The sequence below is a fragment of the Rhinolophus sinicus genome, chromosome 7, assembly GCF_057876585.1.
Source record: "Rhinolophus sinicus isolate RSI-liver-muscle chromosome 7, RSI-T2T, whole genome shotgun sequence".
Taxonomy (NCBI): Eukaryota; Metazoa; Chordata; class Mammalia; order Chiroptera; family Rhinolophidae; genus Rhinolophus; species Rhinolophus sinicus.
In genome coordinates this window covers 43,955,704-43,972,675 of record NC_142507.1, presented here as the reverse complement: position 1 = coordinate 43,972,675, position 16,972 = coordinate 43,955,704, and the positions used below count along the sequence as shown (strand labels likewise).

Genomic DNA, 16,972 nt, shown 5'->3' with positions numbered 1-16,972 from the left:
TCAGGTTTGGATTCTGCCATGAGCTCCTTATAGTCCCTGGGACAAGTTGTATAACTCATTTCTACTTTAATTAAGTGGTCTGTGAGGTGCCGTGTAACGCCTTTCCTGTCCACCTCTCAGCGAAGAATTATTTTAAAGACTCCATAAGGTGACACATTTGAAAATGCTTTCCCAGAGCAGATGCCTTGCCATGTTATTTTTTTTATTGTTAACATTTATTTTCAAGACCACTGTCTAGTTGGTTTCAGCTTTGGGATTTTTAGGCCAATGATCCCAGTCCTTTAACTTGGTTAGGGAAGTTCAAACTCTCTTAAAAAAAAAAAAATTAATATTTTTTGTTTGAAGGACAGAAGGCCATGCTGAGTTTCCAAATTGTGAAGAAAGAAAACAGGATCATTATGGTGGTCCATCCCACGAAGAATACATACCTATCTCAGCTGTCAGCACAAGAAGCAGACCTGAAAACAACAGAGAGATTCATGAGCTGGAGGAACATATCTGTGAACAGAGTAACCTTTGTACGCTAGTGCTTCGTTTGCAGAAGGAAAATTTTCCCATTTTTAATCTTTGAGTCCTTTGAACACTCTCTGTAGACTCCCAACTTACCGAGGCTGATAAAGCTTCTCTTAGAAGCCCACTCCCCTCTGCTCCCACTCATAAGACCACGGAAGTGTCCTGAGCCATGAGGTTTGATGAAGGGAGGGAGACTGCAGGGCAGTGAAAGAATTATCACCAGGGAAGGAACTGTGTCCTTGTGCTTTTGCCAAAAGCAATCATCTCAGGCAATTTGGTTTAAATTCGAAGACAAAAGGAAGTTTTAAAGGGGCAGTAAAAGAAGAGAGAGAGAGAGAGAGAGAGAGAGAGAGAGAGAGAGAGAGAGAGAGAGAGAGAGAGAGACTCACAGGCACCGAGTGGTGGTGGTTCCTTACCAGTGAGGAGGGTGAGCCTGGTCATCTTGCCTCAGTGGTAAAGAATCCCTAGTCCAACCTGCCTTTTATACCCACTTCCTCCCCTCCCATGACTTATCAGGTTCTCCGTTATCTCGGTTGCCTCTAAAGTCAATGTTGATATTGGTAGTAATCGAAAACCTCAAACACATTTAAGAACCTTAAACACACTTATTGATTGGGAAACCATACTATCTTGATTTCACTTTACAAGAAGTAAAGACGGCTCCAGCCCAGACACTATACTAACAAGCTCCATTATGGAATAGCTTGTAGGATTCAAAATGGTTTACGTGCGGTGTGCTGTACTCTCTGTTTGGATAGCAACTAGTTGGCTATTTCATACTCATGGATTTGTAGCAAATGATTCCCATGGTCCCTTCCAGAAACAGATTGACATGTTCTCACTCTGTCTCTCTCCTTCCCCTGTGCCTTCTCACCTGGTACTAGAATATCTAACAAACCTTTTTTAATAGAATAAATATCCAGCTTCTCAAATTTCCTGTGTACATTTTGCTAGAATTTACTTGTCTGAAAACTAGTCTGCAGTCTGAAGATTTTCCTTCCTTGCCTCCCTTTTCACAATTGTTATTCTTCCCAAAGGGGACTATAGAATGCAAAACATGTGAGTAAAAAAGGATTGTAGCTTTAGCTCTTTCTGTTCAATGGCAGCCGATTGGCTGATGTAGAGAGGCACATCTCTGGCAGACCCTGCACGGGAACCCATGACACCATCGAGAACATTGAAGCCCAAATTCAGGACCAGGAGGGAATCTCACCTAGCCAGTAGCATCTGGTTTTTGTGCAGAAACAGATGGAGAATGGCCACACTCACTCAGACTATAACATCCGGAGAAACTCAGCCAGCAGACACCTTGGTCTCAGATTTGTAGCCTCCAGAACTGTGAAGAAATAAATTTCTGTTGTGTAAGCCACCCACCCAGCCTATGGTACTTTGCGATTGCAGCCCTAGCAAACTAACACAAAAGGTATTATCATTTTTGAAGTAATTAACCATGGAAAGCAACTTTGAAGAAGATTTCAGGCAATATTAGAGAAAAAAATTAAAAATAATAAAACCATATTGAAAAAACTCCATTCTTCAGAAAAATGCCAGATGTATGGTTAAGAAGCAAAGGTTTGTGACTATGTAGCAAGAATAATTACTCAGAATTTAAAATTTCGATTTACTATGCAGTTACATATTTTTATTTTTATAAAAATATATTTTTGAAAATAGTTTTAATAGACCTATTTGATAAGTTTATTTGTATAACAAAACATCCATCAAAAATAAATATTTTGAAAATTACATAATCCTTATGCCCCTTCCACTCTCAAATGTGCATGGGTTTGGATGATAAATTATGTGAAGGGACTCAGAATTGTTGACCAGACGTTCCATTGTATACTGAATGTTCTCATAAGTCAGCAGGAAAGAAGTCCCCAGATTTGCAGAAAGTGCTGACCCAGCCATTTTGTAAGCTAGTTATCAAATGAAAACTTGAATTTAATTTCTTGGGGATTTGACATATTTTGCACATATTTCACAGTCACTAGTGTCTCTGGTCCAGGGTTTCCTCAGACGCCCCTGTGATCCCCGTGGCTTGCACTTTAGCCATTTATACATGTGTCTGGGTTGCTGTCTTCATCTTGAGAATCCACGCACCCTAATGGCTCCTTAGCTCATTGCCTTGGCTATGCCTCCAAGGAAGTCACCCTTGGTATCCCACCCCCTCCTCGCAGGAAGTCCCTTCCTGCTGCTTTATTTATATAACCAGGACTTATAGATCACCAAGGAGCAGCAGTATCAATGCCCCCCCCCACCAGTCCCCGAGACCAGAGGAGACAGCTGTCCCTAGCCACTTGCCTCTGAGCACACGTCAGTTTATCAGCGAGCACCCTGCAAGTGGTCATTATAAGAAGCTATTATTTAAGCTTTGTCAGAAAAGGGCCAGGAAAAGAAAGATAGGTTATCATTAACGAATGTTTAGATTTAACCATGTGTCCAGTGGTTTCGCTGATTGTTTGTGCTTGTTTTGTCAAAAGAGCGTAATCCACAGAACTGGCCCCCTCCCCAGAGAGCTGGTGAGTGTAGAAGCACACCCTTGCTGGTTGTGCTGCCTTCTTCCTCAGCTTCGTCAGCTTGGGAACTGAAGAAGAGCAGAAGCCGTGCTGTCCTGGAAAAGGCAGGAGTGAGACCTCTACACCTGCTGCAATGTGCCTTTTCTTTCAATTTTCTTGGTGACTTCCTTAGGGCACTGAAGGGTACCTTTGGGTGTAGTGTGACAATAAAGATGATAATTAACTCATTTTTTATAAGTGAGCTAATTTTGAAATCAGTGCTAATGATCTTTGTTCCTGACTCAGAGCTGTGGAAGTGGAATGTGAAGACTAACCCGCAGGCAGCCATCCTGCTATGTGCAAACAAGCACAGCTTGCTTGGGGCTGTTTAGCCCTGCAGCTGGGAGATGAGTAAACTTAGTGAAGGAAGAGTTCCTGAGTGGCTGCTGCAGTAAAGTAAGTGTCCTGGGTCCAGCTGTTCTGCTGGATCCTTCTGTAAGTCCCTTTGGAGGCATATTTGTGGAAAAGAATAAGAACTTGATTTCTCTTGTCCCTCCAAAGCCTTCCGTTTCCTCTCCCCTCCTGCCTCAGGACGGCCCAGAGAACCAGAACTTTCCAGAGAGAGGTCCCAGCCACTGCCCCTTCTTCTCTCCCAGCCCCAACCTCTGGAGACCTCTGGGGAGCAGGAAGGCAGGGGCTCTCTTTTACATGCAGGGCAGTGTCAGGAGGATTTATAAATCAACATAGACAACTTGGTATTCTGAGCAAAATTTCCATTTAATCATCCTTCTGTCCTTGGACCCAACAAGGACAGAATGGATGGCTTAAGCCCAGTTACAGCAAGAGCAGCGGGTGTCAAAGACCAGGCCTGTCTGACACGCCTCCTCGTAAGTGTGCCCATCCATGCAGTTGTAGAACACTTGCTTGCTGGTGGGGCTGGGGTACAGACCACTGGACTTCCCGGCACAGAATCCACTCTCGCCAGCACTGCCACCCCCAGGAGCCGCTGTGACGATGGGAGCCAAGGTGGTGCCCAGGATAGAGGTGGGCACTTTGCAATCTGAAGAGAGTAAGAAAAGGGTTCTGGAGTGGACTCCTCTCCCAGGACAAGTGTCACGTCTGTAGGGTCACTGGCGGTTCCTCTCAGCCAACGGCACGTCCTATCTGAATCAGTGGTTAAACACTCTGGGCCTGAACAGTGACACCCACGTTGACAGCCCAGCTCTGCCACCAGCTATGTGACCACGAACAAGTCATTATCTTCTCTGAGCCTCAATTTCCTCCCGGTAATGATGGGAAAGGAGGAATGTTAGAATTCTAATGATAGAATTCTAACTATCTCTTAGAATTACTATGCAAAGCATTTTGCAATGTGCTTGGCATGTAACATAGTAAGTGCTACACAATTCTTCACTTTTATTTCATTTTATTTTTAAGGGGAAAAATAATGTTTATCACCTAAATGTTTGCCCAAATACTATGTTCCATCATCTCACCCACCCCAAATCCTACAAAGTGGAGGAATTTTAAAGATTTTATTCACCTTAGCGAAGGCAAGAACTGAGATTCAAAACCAGTTCTGTCTGAATTCAAAGCATGTGTTATGCCTACTACACTAATAGCTTCTTTTTAAAACCATGTTATTGAAGTGTGATTGACACACATAAAGCTGTACATATTTGGTGTTACAACTTGAAGAGTTTGGAGACCAGTATACACAGCATGATCACCACAGTTAATGGCATAAACACATCCATCACCTCCCAAAGGCTTCTCCCGCCCTCTTCATTTACTGTTATTATTTTTTGTGATAAGAACACGTACCCTCCCAGCAAATGTTCAAGTGGGCAATACAGTTTTGTTACATATAGGCTCTATTCTATCCAGATCCATGGGACTTGATTCATCTTGTGTAACTGAAACTTACACACTTTGACCAATACCTCCCTATTCTCCCTCCCTAGTTTTTATTTTTAAATAGATGAATAACATCCGTCTCCAAGAGTGCCTGTGAGAACACGAAATCTAAAGAACCAGCTTGCCTGACACCGAGGAAAGGGCCAATGGTCGGCATTAGCTTTCCCCCAGGCTTCCTGGCCCCTCTTGCTTTCTGGATGAGCTCTGAGGCTTGGGGCTGGGGCAGAACTGTGTGTTGAGACCAATGGCAACTCTGCTTCTCGCTTGGGGGCAGTTGCAAGCTGGACCCCTTCTGGGTTCTCCTTCTCTCAGCCTTTTCCTCATCTCCTAACTTTTAAATCTCTCCCCTGCTTTGTCTTCCCTGCTCCACAAAGTCCATAAAGGCTGGAGCTGGGCAGGTGGGAACAGGGAACAAGATGCCTGTGGTCCCTTCCCTACCCGGGTTCCGGGGTGTCCGGGTCACTGTACTGGGGCTCCCTTAGCATCTCCACAGATGAGAGACGTCAGGTATGGTGATAGGTCCTTTCTCTGTCACTAGGGCCGTCACACACAAGCTGCCCCTAGAAGGCAACCTGGGTCTCTCTGTCTGAGTCCCAAACGCCGACTCCAGCTGAAAATGCTAGGACGAGGGAAAATCTGAAGGAGGCCTTCCTTGAGGCCAGGCTAGGAGGAGCTCTGGGCAGGCTTCTTCCTCCTTAACCGTATAGAGTGTGCAATCTCCTGGCCGGTAGGTGGCGCATCACCACTTACTGGGAGTGGAGACAGCGAGAGCAGACTTGAGGGCATTCATGAGAGGGTATTTGCCTTCTCCACAGAAAGTGCCCGTGAAGTCGTCCAAGTCAATGGCCCAGACCATAGCCCCTCCAAAGCTGTTCTTCAGCAGCCACTCGGCCTATGGGAGACAGTGGGGGGGGGGGGACGACCGTGGGGTGTCCTTGCACGAGTGCAGGGAGCGCCTCCAGCAGCATGGAAGGAAGGGCGGTGATCTTGGCAGGGAGGGAATGGGGGCGTGGCTTTCCTGCAGCGACTTTGGGAGACTCATGGGCATAGCTGTATACAAGGAAAGATTTTAGGGCTGCCACGTCAGGGAGAATGAGTCTTGGGCCCAAGCAGCCCTTTCTCCATCCTCTGTAATCACCAACCCCTTCTAAGAAGGTTTGTCTGAGGTGGAGCTTGGATAGGTTGTAGTGTCATAAGAGATACATAGGGCCCTTCACATGACAAGTGTCTGGGCAAAGAGATAGGGCTCCAGATGGGGAGGTATAGGGCTCAAGTGTCCTGAGGTTGATAAGCAGTAACCACCCAGATCTGAGCAAGTAAAGGCCAGTGGGCAAAAGCCTAACCACCCAGAGGATCTCTTGCCTCCTGATCTTGTTTCAGCCTGTATATATTTGCCGTAAGCAGGAAACGGGCAAAGGAAAAGAAGAAACTCTGATCTATACCTTCGTCCTTGGAATAGGGAAGAATGCCTGCCTCCAAGAGCTGGATCAGGACCAGAGCAGAGCGGAGGGGGTGGGGGGGACCAAAAGGGAGTCTCCAGGAGTGGGGGATGGAAGGTGCAGAGCTGAGGGAAGGAAGGAAGGTGACTGCAAGTGCATGGGAACAGAGGGGCTGCTCCAACTGGGGGGACTGCAGCTGGGCCACTGGCTCACCCTGAGACCTAGGGCCTGCCTGAGTCTTGCCTTACCTTGCCTCACCTCTCTTAGGTGTCTTCTGGGATTGCAATTCAAATGCACTTGGAGGTCACGTTCCCTACCTCTTCCAAATGTGCAGAAGGAAGGGTGTGGAGGGCCTTACCTTGAGGGTGAAGCTCTTGGGGTTGGCATACCCTATCCACTGGTTCCCCTTGTAGGTATAGGGCACCTCCTGGGGAGCATTCCATGCCTCGATGGATCCTTGAAGGAAGGAGCAGACCTAGGGTAGGTGCAGGAGTACAGTCACAACTCAGATGATCCCCGTTCTGCTCAGCCTCTTCTTCCTCCCTGCTGTCTTTTCTGGGATGCACTCCCCACCTCATCCCTTTTTGCTGTAAATAAGAGCGCATGGTTCCAGTTTCGCCCCAGCTCCCCTCTTTCACTTCCAGTCCAGTTGCACAGTGGAGAGGGCACTGGTTGGATAGGTGAGGCATGCATTCCTGCCCTGTGTCTGCCAGTACCCATATTTGAGACAATGGACAGGAAAGGTTCTTTGTGTTTGCGCCCTAGTTTCCCTTTGAAACGAACTTCCCTGTTCCTCTTATTTGAAAACATTTTTGCCACAAAAGAGCCAGCAAGGGGATGATGGAGCATAACGGTTAAGGCCAGAGATTCTGGAGCTCATCAACTTAGAGTGAAGCCTAGCTCTGCCACTTCCTGCTCTGCAACGTTGACCAAATTTCTTACCTTCTCTGTGCTTCAATGTCCTCTTGTGTAAGGGGATAAAACCAGCACCTCATTTAAAAATCACTTTGAACAGAACGTGGCTGTCCATTTGTACTCAGGAAATATCAATTACTAGTAGTACTACAGATGCCCATTTACTTTAAAAGGTTAAATTTAAGATGTTTTATCAATCATTCACTCTACCCTTCCCTCCCTACCACATACACTCAGAGCAGTCAACCATGGGGTACCCTATACTAGAAATCAGAGTATATTTTCTCTCTCTGTGGAAATATCTTCAATCCTTTAGAACAGAGAGTGTGGATCTCTCAGGTAGACCAGGCCCTCTGGGACATTACCTCAAAGTAGGCAAGAGTCCCAGCTTCCTGAGTATAGGGCCCGGCAGTCCCAGGGCCAGAGGTGGGGGCATCCAGGCCATGGTGGGCAGGGTTAGTGAGCATGAAGGTACCGGCATAAGCCCCAAAGCCCACCGTCAGCTTCTCAGCAGGGGCACCTTGGTTCTTCCAGTAGTTCATCGCATAATCCTGGAGGCAAGGTAAGGAAGCTATTATTAAGAAGCAGGTGAGGGGCGGCTGGTTAGCTCAGTTGGTTAGAGTGAGGTGCTCTTAGCACCAAGGTTACTGGTTCGATCCCCACATGGGCCACTGTGAGCTGCACCCTCCACAACTACATTGAAAGAATGATGTGACTTGGAGATGATGCGTCCTGGAAAAACACACTTAAATAAACAAAAGTTAAAAAAAAAAAGAAGAAGAAGCAGCAGGTGAGCATATGCTCAGAGGCTTGTGGAATAGCCTACATTTTCTACCAATTCCCTGGCCACTTCAGATATAGCATGCAGCCAAGCCAAGCTCATAGGACGGAAAGGGATAGCCTCCCTTCTAGAACTGGGTGTTATAGGTACCTCCGTCGAGAGGTACATTAGTTAAGTACTCAAGTTGGCCCAGTGTCAACTAGGAATGAAATATTCTCTTATCCTCCTTCCCATCATACTGGACTGGGAATCTGGGGTATAACTGGAGTTAAGTCATTCATCTTCTAGTCTCCAACGGGCATAATACAGCGGCTCAGAATTGTTCGAGCATGGGGTGTGTACCTAGGACACTTTCCCACACCCATTTTCAAATTCTTGGTTGAACTCTCCATTGAAATCACATCTAGCCATCTGAAATCACAGCTAACCTACGAGTCATTACATAGATTCGTTATTACACCTGTTGATGGCTTACAAGTTAGGAAGATAAACCGCGTGGCATCAGAAGAGGGTGAAAGGAAGGTGAGGAAGAGTGGGAGCAAGATGGATCATGAAATGTGCTCCTAGCATCAATGGAAATGATATTTTAAAAATTTTCCTAGTGTTTGGGATTATCCCCAAACCACTATTCTGTCTTCTTCGGTGTGAAAGCTAAATGGGGACAACTAATCATAGGGACAGGAAAGTAGGGCACATGAGCTGGGTTCGGAAAGATTGTCGACTTCATCCTGTCCATCAAGCCTCTTTGCATCCTTCTCAGTCCTTGGCCAGAGATCCCCTGACATGCTTCAAAGATATCTGGTAGGATTGGCGGTCCTGAATCCACATCATCACTCACCACGTTAAAGAATCTGTAGTCTCCCTGGTCATTGGGTCCTGCAAACAGGGGGCTATTCTCTCCCATGAAGCCCTCCCAGGAGCCCCTTAGGTCATAGGTCATCACGTTGATGAGGTCCATGTACCTTGTGTGATTGGGTGCAAGAGAAGAGAAATGGTCCAAGGGAAATCACACTCCATCACACTCCCCTTCAAGCTCCTAGTCCCTACCAAATGTTGTTTGTAATTATGCCATAAGGGAATATGTTTTATTATTCTTTACTCCATTCTTCCTCATCTTTATCTCAAGAACATCTGATATATAGAAGGCACATAATCCATAATCAATATCTGGCTGCATTCAGACTTTCAGGACTTGTGGAAGTTTGAAACCCAGCTAACCTTCTCCAGCTAGCCTTTTATCATTGAGAATCTTGGGGATAGACTTAGACACAGGACTCATGGCTTCCCATGTCTCTCCCTCAGGAGTTAGGGTCACTTATTCCTTTGGGATACAGCCCTCTTGGTCCAGGGTATATGAGCATTGGCCAATCTATAGGGGAGGCATAGGATTGCTTAGCTCTGAACCTGGGCTCTTGGGCAGGTGTCTTACTTACTTAGACTTCTCGGGGATCTGGTAGGCAGTCTCAGTGGTACCTTTGCCGGCTGACACAGCAGCAGAAATCAGCAACCTGGGCTTGTTGCTCTGGGTGACTTCTTGCTCAAAAGCCTCATACATTTCCTGTGGAACGGAGGACACTGGACTCAGGCTAGAGGGCCCAATGAGCATGTCACAGTTCTCAGGAAGAAAGCTGTAACATATTCAGTTTAGAGTCATTTGGTCCGAAAACTGTTATTGGTCTCTGAAGACAACAGTGCGTTGTCTCCTGAAAACTTGTAAATGGGGGAAATTTGATGACTTGCTGAGAGTTAAATTTAAAGTGAACAAATGATGTCCAGAGCAGAAAAATTAAAGAGAAGAAAGTTTATACAGAGACAAAAATGGCTCCTACCTCTGCAAACTGTATATGATTGAATTAAACAACAAGAAAAATCAGTCAGGGAAGAAGAGGAAATAAGAGTATCAAAGCAAACATTGGTGCTAAATGAAGCTGTGACCAGGAAAGAGGGCACTTGCACCCAATAGTTTTATGTCTGGTCCTGGTGGCAGGAATACCCCTTTCCTGGAGGAATCTGCATCCAACTATCAGAGCACAGAGCCATTGACCATCTTATTCTGTAACTAGCTCACCTTGGCCTGCATGCAGCCCACCAAGGACCTACTTGTGGACTATCTATCTGACTTCCCACAGCTGGGTCTAGAGATAGGGACATAAATGTGTGAGTCCCCTTGGCTGTTACAGTTCTTGCTATACATCTATTAACTTTCATTATGCTGCCCTACACCAGTTTCTCTAACTCGGCCACATGAGTTTCTCCTGAAAGGAAAATCTGATCTTGTACTAAAGAAATCAGGTTTGGAGCAAGTTAGGCTGAGATCCACACCCTCAGCTGGGGTATTCAACCTCTCTCAGAAACCCTCGCCAGGTGGAGACCTTCTCCCCAAACAGTTGTAGGTCAGATCCTACATTCTTTGGACATGGGGAGGATGAGTCACCTTCAACAGGACAGTGAAGAGCTGCTGAGTGTCAGCTGGGCTGCCGCGGTTGCCCAGATACTCCCAATCAATGTCCAGTCCATCAAAGCTGTACTTCCTCAGAAACTGAGTGGCCGACTGGATGAAGGTCTGGTGGGTCTCAGCAGTGGCCACCATGTTGGAGAATCTGGAGTCAACAAGTCATTATGGTTTTAGTGGCAGCGATGGGCTTTGACATGGATTGTCTCAAGGACAGGATTCTTCCATGTGACACTTTGGGGCGTGGGGAGGTAGACACTGGAAGAAACAATAGTGGCCTCAGCTCCTGGGTCCTCTGTCTTCTCACTTAACCGCCTGACTATTTGTCTGGATACATATTCAGTTATTCAGTCATTCATTCAATATTTAGTAGTGCTGAGGTACAGTGGTGAATAGAGCAGAGTTTTTGCCTTGGAGACTCTCATAGAGAAGAAGGCATAGCTAAGTAAACAGAAGTTAAAATACAGTGTGGTAAGAACTATGGTGGAAGAAAGACAGACTGCAGGGAGAGCTCTGACCAGGTTTCTGGCATGTCTAAACTGAGATCTGAGGCCAGAGGCCACCCTCTTCAGAGAAACTTAGAGCCCCTGGAGCTTGGAAGAGACGGAGTAATCTGGGAGTGATTCAGCCATAAATACAAGGTCTTACCCCTGGGTTCCAAAGTTCCAGCCACCAACAGACAACAGGGTTTTCAGTTCTGTATTGCTGGAGATGGAAAGATACCAATGTGAAAGCAATTCCACCGGCAAGGAGATGTCCTCTGCTGGTCAGTCTTTCCATCTGCACATCCCGACCTGAGCAGCCCCAGAGACGCCCCATCACCAGTCTAGGCCTTCCTGTTGGGAGCACAGCTCTCTGTCGGAGAAGGTACTCTCATCATGGGTACCTCCAGGGCACAGGAGAAATACTCCGTGAACAGGTTGTTCGCACTCCCAACTTTGCCAGTGTTCCAGGGCTAGTGGATCCTGGTACAGCAGGGAGCTTCAGGGGAAGAAAGCAGGGCATGCGGGGAAGGATGGAAGACCCTGAAAGCAGTCCCTTAGTACAGATGGTAGGTGGACTGCAGCTTCTTGGATACGCAAGGCCAGAGAGATGTAAGTCTGAGTCTCTTCAAGGAAAGAGCAGTGGAAGTGTCTACAATTCCCTGAGTGCCTACCAAATGCCAGGCACTTCACATGCGTGGCTGCTGTCATCCTTACAGTCCCACAAGGCAGGACCTATTAGCCTCATTTGACCTTTAGCTGATATTCAGAGAAGCTAAACAATTTGCTAAAGATTACCCAGCCAGTAAAGTGGCAGAGCCAGGATTCAAACCCAACTCCTCTCTCTATCCCATGGTGTCTCCCAGCAGGTACCCCCTAAACCTACCCATGAGGTTCCCAACTGGACCTGAGTGACACTTAATCTAGCTGATAATCTGATCAGGCATCCCTGGGTTCTGTCACTTACTAGTTCTGAGGAAAACTTTTAACCACTCTGTTTTTCAGTTTCCTCAATTTTAAAATGTTGTTTAAAACTTTAATATACTTACTTCATAGTGTTTGATGTCAAGGTTACATAAATGATAAATGAAAAGCACCTAGAACAATGCCTGGCAAAGTAGTCACCTAATAAATATGCTAAGCATTTGCCGTATTTTGCCGTGTATAATGTGCACTTTTTTGCCCAAATTTGTGGGGGATAAATAAGGATGCACATTATACACGGGGAGTACTAATTCTGTAGCTATATAAATATTTTTAGTTCTTTTATTTATGCTTATGAGTTAAAAATGTAACTCTAGAAATCAATAATGATATCCGTATGCAAAATAATACCCTGGAATACGATAATCATTTTGTTGAACTTAGATGAACTTGCAATGATGAAGAGTTCTTGGCCTTCTGTGATGCGTAAATATCATAAATTTGTTACCGGTACATAAAATTCCTTGTACTTTTCTATCTGTTCTTGTGTTTGGTAATTATTTGCTACATAAATTTCTTGTACCATAATATGTTAAAAAATAAATGCTGACATTCCTTTATAATACAAAAAACAAGTACCTAAATGTAAACAAATAAAAATTTGAATTAAAACGAAAGATTTTTTTCCCCTGAAAACTTGGTCCAAAAACGTGGGTGTGCATTATACATGGGAGTGCGTTATACACGACAAAATATGGTCATTGGTACAAGACCCGTTTTAGGTTTTTTGGATAGCTGGCTCATAGGTTGGTGTGGTATGTACTGCACCATGACTAACTCCAGGGGGCAGTATTCACAATGAATCCCTGGGACACAGAATATAATACTGAGGATTTGGTGAGAAAATACCACCACCACCACCACCACCACCACCGGAAATGAAATGACAGCAACCTGCCTTTCCTGGGGAGAACGATGCTGACAGCTCTGCCGGTGAGACACGAGAGTGATTGTGAACAGGACTCAACGACTAGCCATTGTGGTGTTGCTGTCTCGAATTTCCGAAAGGCCCATGTGGAAACCTCCAACCCAGCTCAGAGCCCAAGCCCAGAACTCACTAGTTCTTGAGGCCATTGATGCCGGCATAGAAGACCTCATCATTCCACTCAATGGTTTTGATCTGGCTGTTGGCCATGCCAGCGAAGGCGTAGATGATGTGTGTGCACAGACAAGGGTCCACATTCTCGGGCATGTAGCTGTCAATCCCAGGGCGGTACTGGCTCCAGTTGGTGAAGTAACACACAATTTTGGTTGCTGTGCCTGGAATGGCAGGAAAGTAAGAAATGGTCCCTGCCCTGACAAATGTCCCCTGCCCCCTGGGTACCCTGGCACTCCCCCCATTCATGTGGGACACTTACCCAGCTGCAGCAGAAGGGCCAGCCCTAAAGAAGAAAGACCTTGGTGAGGGGGTTGGAAGGCTTATCCTTTCCTGGCTGGGAAGGAGCAGACCTGGGCAGCACTGGCCAGTAAATGAAGACGATTGGAGGTCCGATGTCCTCTCTGCCCTATAAATCCTTCCCCAACATGAATCCCTGCATGAGGCTTTTGGAGAAGGTGGCTAACATTCGCATTCAGCGAGCTTGGACGCTCAGATGGTAGCGCACGGCTCAGGAAACAGGGGAACTTATTATTCTTTCAACAAACTCATATTAACTGCTGAGTGCTGGAGATAAAAAGAATAAAACTAGACAAAGTCCCTAGCCTCTGAGAGCTCACAGTCTGATGGGAAGTCCAATCTGTGAGTACAAAGGTGTGATGCAATGTGGCAAGTGATAAAATTGAGCCACACACAGAGCATTATGGAAAACAAGTCTGGGACGACTTCGCAAGACAGGTGACATTTGATCTGACTGGCCTCTCTTTTCTCCTTCTAGGTCCTTTAGTATTTGTGCTGACTTAACTCTGTCATGGCACTTATCATACTGAAAGCTCATTGTTTATCGGTCTGCCCATTAGACTGTAAGCTCCTTGAGGGCAAGGACTCTGCTGAGTCCCCACTACCCAGCACAGTACCTGGCACACAGTCAACTCTCCATCAACATATGTTGAATGAGTGGCCCCTATAGAGAAGCCAAATTGGTGGGGAAGGAAGGGCAGAGGAGACACTGGAGGTGGAGAAGGGGGGTTTCAGGCAGAAGGCCCCCTTTCAGAAGAGTGTGTCCACACTGAGAACTAGAACTCACCTTTTCTAGAGCTAACTTCATTCTATTATGCTTTTCAACTCAAACGATGCTTCTAAATTGTATTCCCTTTCAAGCCACCCAACCACAGGCAGGATGAGCTGTTGGGCCCCGCCCATGGATCCCTCTTACTGGGCTGCTGCCCAGAGTTTAGGCACCGTCTCTGGGAAGGAGATGGCACTGGAGGAATGGCATTATCTCTTTAAGGTCTTTTGTGCCTCCTCTGCAGCCTCCTCACAGATAAAATCTGCCTCATCCATTTTTTACCGACTGTGTTTCCCCGAAAATAAGACTGGGTCTTATATTAATTGTTGCTCCAAAAGACGCATTAGGGCTTATGTTCAGGGGATGTCATCCTGAAAAGTCATGCTAGGGCTTATTTTCCGGTTAGGTCTTATTTTCAGGGAAACACGGTACTAATTGCTTTTGTGAGCTGATTAGTCCTTAGTCAGGTCTATGCATCGATCTTCTGCTCTGTAGCTGGCAGCGAGGAGGAATCACAGAACATTAAAATGGGAGGGCTAGCCCAAGTCTTCCATCATCCTACACGGGGAAATGGCCCTGTTCCTGTTCACAGGAGTTATCCATTTCCTCCCATCTGAAACCCACAGGTGCTCAGTGGGCTCTCCTTCCCCCCTCCCTGTCTTTCCTTCCTTCCTTCCTTCCTTCCTTCCTTCCTTCCTTCCTTCCTTCCTTCCTTCCTTCCTTTCTTCCCTCCCTGTTTCGTTAAGAACCCAAGGAGGCTACAAGAGAGAAAGGGGACAACGCAGGCAGCCTTGGAGCACAAAGAGTAGGGGTAGCAGCAGAGTGAATGGAGAAGGAAACACAGCTGCTCTGAAAGCTGTATGGGCTGCCAGGGAAGACTCACCAGCAAGACCCAGCCATTTGCCTATTTTGAGGGAAGTCCTAAATGCGAGTTCCAGACCTAAATGGGCACGCAACATCTTTTTATAAGGAGCACTGCTGGCCCTCCCACCCTACACCTGGCTCCCTTCAGCAGGCAAGGTGGGAACTCAGGAATAAAGGGGTAAGCACATGACTCCCATTTACCCTCTGAATCTTATCTGTTTTCCTTCTTGGGTAATCACCCCAGGACAAAAAGGTGACTCCATGAGAACAGCCTTAAAAAGCTGTTGACTGAAGGTACATTTAGGAAAATAGCATATCTGGCACAAGCAGGAGGCTGGCCTAGGGTTCAAAGTCATGATAGGTCAGAGTAGGCCCGCGTGTCAAAAGAGACCAGCTGGACCCCAGGGGAGGAGTGCCGACAAGGGGAGTCAGGCCGCCACTTGACTGGGTTTTATCCCTGGCCAGGCAGTGGCGGCTAGCCCTGCCAGCCTCCAACTCCGATTCTATTGTATCAACAGATGTCAGGGCGTGTGTGGGGACAGAGCCAGGAGTGCAGTTTCTAGGCTCTCGCCCTCACGTGGAAAGGTGCTCACGTGGGTAGTAAATGGCCATCAACTGTGATTGGATGGCCATCAGCTGTGGCTAGGTGGCCATCAGCTGTCACCAGTGAGCCACTGGCCACTAATATAACTTCCGTGGCTACGCTAGCAGCAAATGGGGGCTAGCAAGAAGATGTTGGCCGAGCTAGCAAGAGCGGATTGCAGTTAGCAAGTGAGGTTGGTTGGTTGACAGAGAAACAGACAGCAGGTTGCAGGTCGTGTGGATCCTGTTTCCTGTGTCTCCAACCCAGCTGCCAGTGAGACTATAGTGGTATGACTGCCCTATCTATGGCTCCGTGGGTGTTCCTTTTTGGCCTCACTATGTCCTGTGTTCTTATGTGGGGAGCAGGACCAGAGACCCTGAATGACACCCAGCATGACAGAGTGGCTAGAAGTTTGTGAGGTTTCACTGAGTTTGGAGTGAGAAAGCATCTAAGGTTGCTTCTGTGTAACTGAAGGTGGCCCGGTTCACAGAGGATGGAGGAAATGCATGGTGGGGCAGACATTTCTCATTAGGCTTTGACTCAGAAGAGAGAAGCAGCAAGTCCTGGGACAAGGCCCCAAGGACCCATGTAAATCAGAAAAAAGACAGCTGCAAAATTTCCTGTGGATCGAGGCTTGAAATCACAATGTTTTAGGACCTGCCTTCCTCCATTCCATTCCCAGCTTTACTACACATACACTTACAGGAAAGGGATACACCCACAGGAAGCCCACCATGATGCCACATCACAGGTGCCCAGACCACATCTGAGGGTCACTCAGCCCCAGAAGGCAATGAGGGGAGCACTACCAGCATACCACGAGAGGAAGTGTGGCAATACCTCCCATTTAGAGGTCTACCAGCTGAGTTCTCAAGATCCCCTGCAAGATTCTGATCAGACCCTTGGGAACTTCGGATCCAGACCCATTAAGGGCAATCAGGGTTCACAAAGAAGGCAGGAATGTCCTACAGGCATCAGTACATGTTAGGAAAGGCTGATGGCGCTCCCAGGGCTATTATCTATAGTGTCCCCTGGTCCTTCCTAGGCCTTCGTCTCAGTTGGCCTCTGTCTGAACCCTCACCATTGACTGCCAAGAACTTGAGGCATTAGCTAACTAGAATTGGACCCGTCTTGAAAACAGTAATGACAGCTAACATTCATTCACTACATACAAGGCCCTCATATCTTTAATCTTCTCCTGGCTGTTTGCAAAGCAAATGGTTCTCTCCTCACAGCAGGTATGAGAGACGGCTCCATAGAATTCAGGGCTTGGAGCCCAAGACATGGGCCTTTGATGGACTTATAGGCTCCAAGCAAGGCCAAGGTTAATTGTTGGGCAGCTATTCATGACAAAGTAACAAAAACACAAAAAGTGTTCA

The 16,972-nt window shown here is 46.7% G+C and overlaps 1 protein-coding gene across 1 annotated transcript; it reads right to left on the bottom strand.

Annotated features, from left to right (window-relative positions):
* Positions 1 to 3,835: 3,835 nt before the first annotated feature.
* Positions 3,836 to 13,188, bottom strand: LOC109446792 (acidic mammalian chitinase-like). Its single transcript, XM_074318631.2, has 9 exons — positions 13,040 to 13,188; positions 11,164 to 11,220; positions 10,498 to 10,663; positions 9,497 to 9,621; positions 8,902 to 9,025; positions 7,648 to 7,833; positions 6,726 to 6,842; positions 5,679 to 5,820; positions 3,836 to 4,071 (listed from the first exon to the last, which is right to left on the bottom strand). Exons 1-9 carry the CDS (start codon positions 13,171 to 13,173, stop codon positions 3,836 to 3,838), a joined length of 1,287 nt encoding a protein of 428 aa, XP_074174732.2. The 5' UTR covers positions 13,174 to 13,188.
* Positions 13,189 to 16,972: the final 3,784 nt, after the last annotated feature.